Source organism: Eleutherodactylus coqui, chromosome 2 (assembly GCF_035609145.1).
Source record: "Eleutherodactylus coqui strain aEleCoq1 chromosome 2, aEleCoq1.hap1, whole genome shotgun sequence".
Taxonomy (NCBI): domain Eukaryota; kingdom Metazoa; phylum Chordata; class Amphibia; order Anura; family Eleutherodactylidae; genus Eleutherodactylus; species Eleutherodactylus coqui.
Window position 1 is genome coordinate 134,578,974 of NC_089838.1, and position 10,604 is coordinate 134,589,577.

General features: G+C 39.5%; 1 protein-coding gene across 1 annotated transcript in view; it reads left to right on the top strand.

Annotated features, from left to right (window-relative positions):
* CAND1 (cullin associated and neddylation dissociated 1) overlaps positions 1 to 10,376 on the top strand; it is a 28,859-nt gene extending 18,483 nt beyond the window's left edge. The window contains exons 8-15 of the mRNA XM_066591603.1: positions 1,200 to 1,492; positions 3,153 to 3,294; positions 3,449 to 4,942; positions 6,345 to 6,440; positions 6,684 to 6,853; positions 6,942 to 7,106; positions 7,216 to 7,323; positions 8,518 to 10,376. Coding sequence (XP_066447700.1) covers positions 1,200 to 1,492; positions 3,153 to 3,294; positions 3,449 to 4,942; positions 6,345 to 6,440; positions 6,684 to 6,853; positions 6,942 to 7,106; positions 7,216 to 7,323; positions 8,518 to 8,742 — 2,693 coding nt within the window. The 3' untranslated portion in view covers positions 8,743 to 10,376. The remainder of the gene's footprint in view (positions 1 to 1,199; positions 1,493 to 3,152; positions 3,295 to 3,448; positions 4,943 to 6,344; positions 6,441 to 6,683; positions 6,854 to 6,941; positions 7,107 to 7,215; positions 7,324 to 8,517) is intronic.
* The last annotated feature ends 228 nt before the right edge of the window (positions 10,377 to 10,604 follow it).

A 10,604-nucleotide genomic window follows, 5' to 3' on the forward strand; every position in this document is an offset into this window, starting at 1 on the left:
AATTCCGCTGGAATTCCGTCCAGTGTGAACGCAGCTTAAGGGATCGGGGAAGTAGCAGAGTATGAAAGCCACACTTCCTGATTCTGAAGAGCCAGTCCGATGAGCCCTTAAACTTAGATTATTGATCATAGGACTGAACAGGCTTTCTTTAAAACACATAATGTAAAAGTGGGTCGTGTTTTTTAATCCTCACTCCCCTCTCCTCTTCCTCCATCCCTCCTTCCTTAAATTCTGGCAGTACTTCTTTTTTTTTTTTCTTGATGGCGTTTACTGTGAGGAATGAATAATGCATTATTTTAATAGATCAGACTTTTTATGGTAATTTTTTTTTCATCTCCTTTAGATTTTTATAATATGGAAAAAGGTTTTTTTTTGTGTGTTCCCCCCCCCCCCCCCCCCCACACACACTTTTAGTAGTTTTTACTTGAAAAAAAAAATCTCCCTTTTTATTTTATTTATTTTTGTTTCCAAGGGGTGTGAACTAGCAAACGTCTTTGACTGCTTATAAAAAATACACTGTAATACTTTAGGATTTCAGTGCATTGTATTTCTGCAGGCATTCTATTAAGACGTGCCATAGGCTCGTCTTAATAGGCAGAAATATAATTCGCAAAGCCCAGGGCTGCTGTGACCCCCTGAAGTGCCGCCTGCAAGGAGATTCTAGGCAAACTGCTCAGGACATTTAAATGTCAAAATTGATGGCAGCATTTAAATGGTTAGCAGCCACTATGGGACTTCTCTGTTCGCGGTTGCTTTGGCCAGCTGACACCCACTGTGTATGGAGCGGGCTCTACTCCTGACTCCACTCCATACATTCCCTGCGCACAGCAGATTTTGACAAGAGGTTAAAGCCAATATTGACTCAAAATAAAAAATAACCGGTGCTGAGAATCAGATTGACATTTGTCTTCCACTTCACTTACAAAGTAAAGCTCTAACCTGCCTTGTAAGGCCAGTTTTACATACTAATATGTATTAAGAGAAAACCTAACCCGCTCACTGTAAGCTCTTCCTACAAATTATCTATTAATGCATCATTAAAAATGAATAGCTGTTAACGCAGTCACCAACCAAGTATGACTAATGCAGAATTGTGATATTTTGGGATGATTGTAATTCTTCAGTAAGTTATATTGCTTTTGATATTACAGTGTTTAATTTTATTTCAAAGTGTAAAACTAATATTTCTCTGGCTGCAGGTAGCGACGATGAGTACAGCGATGATGATGATATGAGTTGGAAGGTGCGACGTGCCGCTGCTAAGTGCCTGGATGCTGTGGTCAGCACTCGTCATGAGATGCTGCCAGAGTTCTACAAGACGGTCTCTCCGGCGTTGATAGCCAGGTTCAAAGAACGTGAAGAGAATGTTAAGGCTGATGTGTTTCATGCATATCTATCTCTTCTGAAACAGACCAGGCCTGTACAAAGCTGGCTTTGTGACCCAGATGCAATGGAGCAGGGAGAAACTCCTTTGACAATGCTGCAGAGCCAGGTTGGTGCCTTCTATTTTCTGTAATAAAATATTAAACACATTAAGCATTATTTAGAATGATGAAAGCTAATGGTATAATAAAGTTGCTCTCTAATATGCCTTCTATTTCTCACTAGTCAAGACTGTTGGCTGGCTGTCATGGAATGGAAACATTCTTGTTCTATCCAGAGGGATTGCAAACTTGCCTTCCCCAGACAGATTTAAAAAATCTCTGTATGGTCACTTTTCAGAGTTATTCAAGGAGTTAAGCCCACTTTTTACTATTGATGACCTAGCTTCAATGATGGCGAGGTCATCTTCAATGGGAGTTTGGCTAGGGTCCACCACTCAAGATTCTCTCTGATCAACTATTCCATTGAATAGCTGATTACTAGGGGCTATAAGTGGCAGACCCCTGCTAATCTGCTATTGATGACCTCTTATGGGGAAAAGCCATCAGTAATAAGAAATAAGGCAACAACTTTAAATTTTATTTGCATAAACCTAGAGAGTTCCTGGTTGAAGTTAAAACAAACTCTGTGATCCCTGCTTTGGAAAACATAAACAGTCTTTCACCATCTATTAATATAGCATATAACGAAGTAAGTGGCTACAATTGGAAATATATACAGTTTCTTAAGCAGTACAAAGATTCATTTGATTATTTTTAGTAGATTGCACCCCATTGTATGCACCAATGCCTAGATCCGTTCAGAAAGAGGTTCTGGCCACACTGCCTGTGTGCTGGTCCTACCCCCGCCATGTTTAATTCACCCATACATACATAATGCTATCCAGGATCATTATTTGGTGAAGCCAGTGTGAAAACTCCAGCATATTCTAGAAGCCCACTGGGCTATAAGAACTGGCTACTGAATGCTTGGTATCAGTTCCTCCAGGTCTCGAAAGAGCATTCTTAAAACCATGAGCGTTAACCCTTTTACTGTTCATAACCATTACACAGCGCATAAATGGTGTCATACACTGGTGTCCATGTGGAAATGCTGCAGGCACTTCATTTGCTAAGAGTTAGATGGAGACTTGTGCAAAAGTTTTATGACAATTTCTTTTGGCAAGCTTATGAACAGTAATGTGTAGAGGGAGCACAGGCACTACAGACTGGGTAGCTTGGGAAGTTGGAAGTACTTTTAGATGTAAACCATGGCTTATCTAGTACTTTGAAATGCAAATACCACTCTACTAGATATCTTTATCATTATACTGTAATGCTTTGACATATGAATGCTTCACTGAAGTGTAAGGCTGGGTTCACACTGGCTGGAATTGCTTCAGAATTTCCGTGTGGCAAGTCCGCACGGCCATTCCGCTCGTGGCTCCTAATCCTGGGATTAGCCAGCAAAGTGGATGAGATTTTGCAAAAATCTTGTCCACAAGCTACACGAAAACTGACATGTAGCGTGGAATTCAATTTTGCAGCATGTCAATTCTTTTCTCGTTTCTGCAGCGACCTCTCTATGGGGAGAGAAAGCCGCAGCGGAATGCCGCTCCAAAGGCCGCAGGTTTTGAAGCTACGCTTTATCCTGCTGAAATCTCATGTTTTTTCGGTGCGGAAATTCGACTGAAATTCCGTCCCGTGTGACCCCAGCATTAGAATTGAGGAGGTGTATTTGTTTATGAGCTTTTCTGCCTATATATTATATTTCTGTTGTATAATCTGTAGGTACCGAACATTGTAAAAGCGCTGCATAAACAAATGAAGGAAAAGAGTGTGAAGACCCGGCAGTGTTGTTTTAATATGCTGACGGAGTTGGTCAATGTGCTGCCTGGGGCTCTGACACAACATGTTCCGGTTCTTGTGCCAGGTAAGTGCCCACTTCCTAGTTGTATTAGCACGCTGTAGTAGCCTTCAGTCTACAAGGTATAGGGTATTTATCGAACTCTGAAATGTGCATTTTGTTTAGTTTTTTTTCTCCTGAAGATTTTAAAAGTTGATTACTTGCTTTTTGTTTCTTTCAGGAATTATCTTTTCATTAAATGACAAGTCAAGTTCTTCTAATCTGAAGATAGATGCTTTGTCCTGCTTGTATGTAATCCTCTGCAATCATTCTCCACAAGTCTTCCACCCACATGTCCAGGCCTTGGTGGCACCTGTAGTGATCTGTGTTGGAGATCCATTTTACAAAATCACATCCGAAGCCCTCTTAGTTACTCAGCAGCTCGTGAAAGTCATTAGACCACTGGATCAGCCTTCTTCCTTCGATGCAACTCCATACATAAAAGATCTGTTTACATGTACAATCAAGAGGTTGAAAGCAGCAGATATTGATCAAGAAGTAAAGGAACGGGCAATCTCCTGCATGGGGCAAATAATATGTAGTCTAGGTGATAATTTGGGAAGTGATCTCCCCAGTACACTTCAAATTTTCCTTGAGAGACTGAAGAATGAGATCACCCGGTTGACTACAGTGAAAGCTCTAACATTAATAGCTGGATCTCCCCTGAAAATAGATCTTAGGCCAATTTTGGGAGAAGGAGTGCCTATCCTTGCCTCATTTCTCCGGAAGAATCAAAGAGCGTTAAAACTTGGCACTCTTTCTGCTCTAGATATCTTGATAAAGAATTATAGCGACAGTCTGACTGCAGCAATGATTGATGCGGTGCTGGATGAGCTTCCACCTCTTATTAGTGAAAGTGATATGCACGTGTCTCAGATGGCAATAAGCTTTCTGACAACTTTAGCTAAAGTTTATCCATCTTCTCTATCAAAGATTAGTGGATCTATCCTTAATGAACTAATTGGGCTTGTGAGGTCCCCATTACTTCAAGGAGGAGCTCTTAGTGCAATGTTAGAGTTTTTCCAAGCCTTAGTCGTGACATCAACTGTGAGTTTGGGCTATATGGATTTACTGCGTATGCTGACAGGCCCAGTATATGCCCAGAGCACTGCTCTCACCCACAAGCAGTCCTACTATTCTATTGCCAAATGCGTAGCAGCACTTACTCGGGCATGCCCAAAAGAGGGACCGGCTGTCGTTGGTCAGTTTATCCAAGACGTTAAAAACTCTAGGTCTACAGATTCAATTCGACTGTTGGCTTTGCTTTCTTTAGGTGAAGTTGGACATCACATTGATCTCAGTGGACAGCTAGAGCTAAAATCTGTTATCTTAGAAGCTTTTTCCTCTCCTAGTGAAGAAGTAAAATCTGCAGCCTCATATGCGCTTGGAAGTATCAGTGTAGGAAACCTACCAGAGTATCTGCCATTTGTCTTACAAGAGATAACGAGTCAGCCCAAAAGGCAATACCTTCTACTTCATTCCTTAAAAGAAATAATAAGCTCCGCATCAGTAGTAGGCCTTAAGCCATACGTTGAAAACATCTGGGCTTTACTACTTAAACACTCTGAATGTGCCGAGGAAGGAACCAGGAATGTTGTTGCAGAATGCTTGGGCAAGCTGACGTTGATAGATCCGGAGACACTTTTACCACGTCTCAAAGGATACTTGGCTGCAGGTATGTGTATAAGTAATGGCTATAATGTACAAGGAGTCATGTAGTTCTTCAGAATCTGTCCTACTGATGCAATTTCTGGTATGTTGTGAATGAATGGTGTTGTATGGCTTTTTTTTATTAAAGCGATGATCCAGTTTTGGGACAAAATTCTGTCCCAGGACCAGAGGCGGTGGGGGGTGTATATTACCTGCTGCTGCTATTCTTTGCTGCCCCTCCTATCTGCCAATCCAACTTTCAGACCACCTAATCTCCATACTGCATTGGTAATGTAAAAGTACTAGTACCACTATACCTATCCTCTTATTGGCCAGATCTGCTCATGTGATCAGCACTGGCCAATCAGAGAGCAGTGCACAGTGTGCATTAGGTAATTAGAAAATTGCTGCAGCCAACTTGGATGGTAAAAACGAGACCTGAAAGTGCATCAGAGGGGCGGCAGAGAACAACTGCAGATATACACTCTTCCTGTCCCCGGACAGAATTTTGTCCCAAAACCGGAGAGACTCTTTAATATCAAGAATAATTTCTTCTGGTTAAATCTTAACTATTTGCAGCTTGATCACTCCAAGGCTGCCTCATGCATATTGTTTTTATCGATTTGTAAACACTTACATAACGCCATATGGTTAATTATTGCTAAATGACTATCTAATAATTAGCTAAATCACTAGCCGGATCCCCCGTGGTGGTGTTTGCTTGAGCTGATAGACTCCTTTGGTTTAGTTGGTTGGATGTGTGCCCCCACTCCGTGCCTGAGCTAATACAATGCTTATTGTGCTCAGCTGGAAAACCTTTGAATGGAGCTCTCCTCTTCACAATATATGTTTCCGGTTGAGCACAATCCACATTGTATGAACACGGCGGAGATTTGGGACATTGTTATATTGCTGCACCTGGTAAAATTGGACCTGTGTGGGGAATCCATTGTTATATCCAGTGCTGAACTAGGGAATTGGTACTCTCCAATTTGTGCTAGCTTTCAAGCTATGCCAACTCCAAGACATGGCCAGATGTATACATTATGTCTTCTCTGCTTTTAAAGAAGTGTTGCTAGCATGGAACGGTATGGCATATCCTAGCAATATGTCATAACATTCTGCTCATTTGGGGCCTGACCTTTAGAGGCTCTGCCAATCCCAAAAACAAAGAAAGAGAAGACCCTTTGGCGCTTCTCCTGTACAATGGTTGGCAATGAGTGTCCCTGCACAGGAGCTGCAGGGATTCAGTAGCAGCTGAGGATCGTCAGGTCTCGAGTCCTCAAGGACATATTGGCATGAGGATGTAAAGATTAGACAAGATGCAGTTTTCTTTCCCTTGTAATGCCTGGTGTTATATTGAATTTATATTTGTGTCTGGATTTGTAATCCTAATTTTCTTTTTTTTTTAACTTAATTTCTTCTAGGTTCATCCTATGCACGGAGCTCTGTAGTAACTGCTGTTAAGTTTACAATTTCTGACCATCCTCAGCCCATTGATCCCCTGCTGAAAAATTGTATTGGTAAGCTTAACATACCGATGACCAGGAATATCTGTATATTCACGGAGACAGAGGTAGTAATTCATGCTGAAGTCTGCTTGCATCTCCATTTCGCACAACTGTATTTGGTTTGCAGTTTTAGGTTACAGTTTTGGTTGTGCTTATATGAGGTCTCGTTGCATGCATTGCATAGTGCCCTCTAGTTACATAATAAGCTTAATTGGTCATAAAGGGAGTCATTATGAACTCTTTCTTTTGCAACAGGTGACTTTTTGAAGACATTGGAGGATCCGGACTTAAATGTGAGACGAGTAGCCCTAGTGACTTTCAATTCTGCAGCTCACAACAAGCCATCATTAATTCGAGATTTGCTTGATTCTGTGCTTCCCCATCTTTACAATGAAACAAAAGTCAGAAAGGAGCTAATAAGAGAGGTTGGTGAAGGGTGTTTTTAAGCTTTTCTAAATAGTTTTCCTTTTTTTCTTTTTTCTTTCAGTGCATTTCACATGTATCTTTTTTCAGGTGGAAATGGGCCCTTTTAAACACACGGTTGATGATGGGCTAGATATTCGGAAAGCAGCCTTTGAGTGTATGTACACTCTTCTTGACAGCTGTTTGGACAGGCTAGACATCTTTGAATTCTTAAACCATGTAGAAGATGGCTTAAAGGATCATTATGACATTAAGGTAATCTCTTTAAATATGCATCAACTATTATTTTCCTTTCTGTACTTTGCGGAGTTTAATCAATTTTTTTAAAGCACTATTGAAGTATTTTTGTTTTTCTCTTGTATAGATGCTGACATTTTTAATGTTGGTAAGATTGTCTACCTTATGTCCAAGTGCTGTACTGCAGAGGCTGGATAGATTGGTAGAACCGTTGCGTGCCACCTGTACAACCAAGGTACGTTACATCAAAAGTGAACGCACACAAAGTATTTTCGCTCAACTGCATATAAAGGGAACAATTAAGGCATGTGGTCACTTATTTATAACCAAAATATCCTATAGCTAAAATAGGCAGTGTTGTTTCAACAAACTTTCTATAAATTAATGCTACAAGCAAATTTAAGAAACACTGTAATATCTTTTCAAAGAAAAATGCCCTTTTCTCCACTTATCACCTGCTTCTACTCCTGCACTGAGCATTCACTCTGACATGCTGCTAAAATCCAGCTGCAGAGTGAGGCAGAGACACACACAGAAGCTGGTGTAGCATGTAGAGTTTTGTCTCACTCCAGTGCTAGATCTAGATCCACAGATGTACTTCTCAGCTATATAATTGCTCCATTCTTGGAGTGTGCTAAAGAGAGAAGGGCGAGCAGGATCTCCTCTTCTGTGCGAAGCATATGGGAGACCTTATAGCAGCTAGAGTCTGGCCCACTAGTTCAGGGAGAGCGGACAAATAGAGATGCAGACTTTGTTTTCATTCATCCCTTTGCACATCTAGCATTTGGCCTACCTGTAAGGCCTTGTTCACACCGAAATTTCAAAATATATTTTGTGTTTTCAGGGGCTGTAGTTCGTGCAGATTTTGAAATCCATATCCTAGAAAAATGACATGCTGCTGCCTATTTGAAACCGAATATGCAGCAAGTCCTTGCGAAAGCTACATAAAAATTAGTATCTTTCTAACGCAAATTTCCATGGAATCTATCACATTTTTCTAATGCGGACTTTGCCATTGCGAACATACCTTAACCCCTTAAGGACAATGCCCTTTTCGCCCCCATTTTCGGTCCCACCACCCTTTAAAAAATTGTAACTCTTTTTTCTTTAACCATTGACGTAGATGTATGACGGATTGTTTTTTGCGGGATGAGTTGTATGTACTATAGAAAAACTTAAAGAAAAAATTCTAAGTGCAGTGAAATGGGAAAAACTAAATTCTGCCATCTTTGGGTGTGTGTTTTTCTATGGTGTGTACACTGTAGCAAAAATGACATGATTACTTTATTTTATGGGTCAGTACGGTTACTACGATACCAAATTTATTTATATATATATATATATATTTTTTTTTTTGTCCTTTGTTTTGCTATACTATGTTTATTTTTTTTCGAATTTTGCTAATGAATGAATTTTTGTTAATCTGCAGGTGAAGGCAAATTCTGTGAAACAAGAATTTGAGAAGCAAGATGAACTAAAGCGCTCCGCAATGAGAGCCGTGGCAGCACTTTTAACCATTCCTGAAGCCGAAAAAAGCCCCTTAATGAGTGAATTTCAGTCTCAGATCAGCTCAAATCCTGAACTTGCAGCAATATTTGAAAGTATCCAAAAAGATACTTCATCTGCCAACCTGGAATCAATGGACACAACTTAAATATTCCTACTCCAGTGGGACCATAACATTGAACCATATAATGCACTGAAATTGACAGGTTCTAAAAAGGCAAAAGATTGAAATCTTGCGTATCAGGCTTCACAATGTCCACATTCTTTAAGGAGGGGGTTTGGCTTAATTCCATTGTTGCTTTTTGTAGACTTTATTCCATTAATGTTTCCATATTAAAGAGGTTATTGGTTCAGCCATTTTTAAAGATGGTTCTCAGTTGAAATACCTTATGGAAATACTTTCCAGCATCTATTTCCCCTCTACTGTTTAGAATTAAAACTGTTAAAATGGACCATGAATATATTTTTATTCCATTTTTGTTTCTGGGTACAGAGCTGAACACATTAGCTTTTTTTTTGTATTACTTTTGCTCCTTAATTCCGCTACATAAAAGGCTGCTTCTGGCTTGCAGATCAAAGTCTTCTGTAATGTTAATTACATCAGACATGATTGAGAAGTAAAGATTCCCTTTAAATTTGTGGTGTTAGAACTCTATCCCTAATCTGCACTTAGTTTGCATGACTGGGTTCTCACATACAGTATATAATGTCTGTAAAATAGCATGCATTTCTACAGAAACTGCATATTTTATGTGCAGTTTTAATGTTACGGAATTGACAAGCATTTAAGTGTACTATAATATATTGTCCTAGCGTCTTTGCAGAACACTTAAGCAGTTCAATGTAGGCTCCTGACTGCTGTAGATAACCTATTTCATCAAGGTTTTTATAAGTTGTGTGAAAATATAGCTTTTGTTGAAGACTTGGCCAATTCCTACAAATGAAAACACAAAAAAGATATAAAATTGAAGATAATTGCAATTTTGGAAATTGTGTTCATACTACATACATGGGAACATCAATAAATAACTGGCTTATGTGCTCTTTTCCTTTTGCATTACTGTTCATCAAATTTTGTGTTCAGTAGCACTACATTTCTGTACATTTCAAGAGTGTAATATACAAGAAGTATCTTTTTTTTTTTTTTCTGAATATGAACAAGTTATGGGGCCAGGTTGCGATACCAGACACGGCTGTAGACAGGAGTGGTGCTGTCTCGGGAAGGGGGGGGGGGGTGCGGTTAAAAAGGTGCGCGATTTTTCTAATCTTAGACAATCCCTTTTAAGAACACAGTTCGAATTTGGGTCTGCTAACTAGTCCTGTTGTACTTCTAAAAGAGAATATCTCTGTAATATGGCATGTTAATAAACCATGTTAGCCCCTCCCCACCCCCCCGTTCAGATTCAATAAGCCTCCATATACAGTTTCAAGAAATACCTAAATTTAAATTTCATTGTATTTTTATATTTTTAGGAACAAATATTTTAAGCCACCAGATGTGTGATGTAAATATGTGGTACATTTTCTTGACGCAAATCTTGCTTTAAAATGTACTCTCAAGTACAAGAAAGTCCCTAGTAGCTGTCTACTGATCAATACTCAATAGGTCCTTACCAATAAATAAAAATGCTGTTTTTATTTTCCTTAAACACCGGTGTTTACTCTGAAATTGTTTTGTGACTTGGGTCAGATGTTTTATCATCACTTCTAAAAAGTTTATTCTGTAAAATGAAGTCCTCTCAGAATTGTAATAGTTCTCCCACTATTAAAGGTGTATCTGGATTCGGTTTCACTGTTTCTTAAAAAGAAGCTACAGAAAAGACTTTAAAAGCAGGCTGATAAATTATGATATGCCTGATATTACTAAATGGAGGTCTTGTACTGAGTAAGAGATGGGCTCTCATCTATGCTTGGCAGTAGTTTCAGGAGACAATGCTAGGAAACTTTTTGTCTGTTTTTTGTAGGTAGGCCTCCAATGCAACACAAGCAAATGTTCATAAATGCCACAAT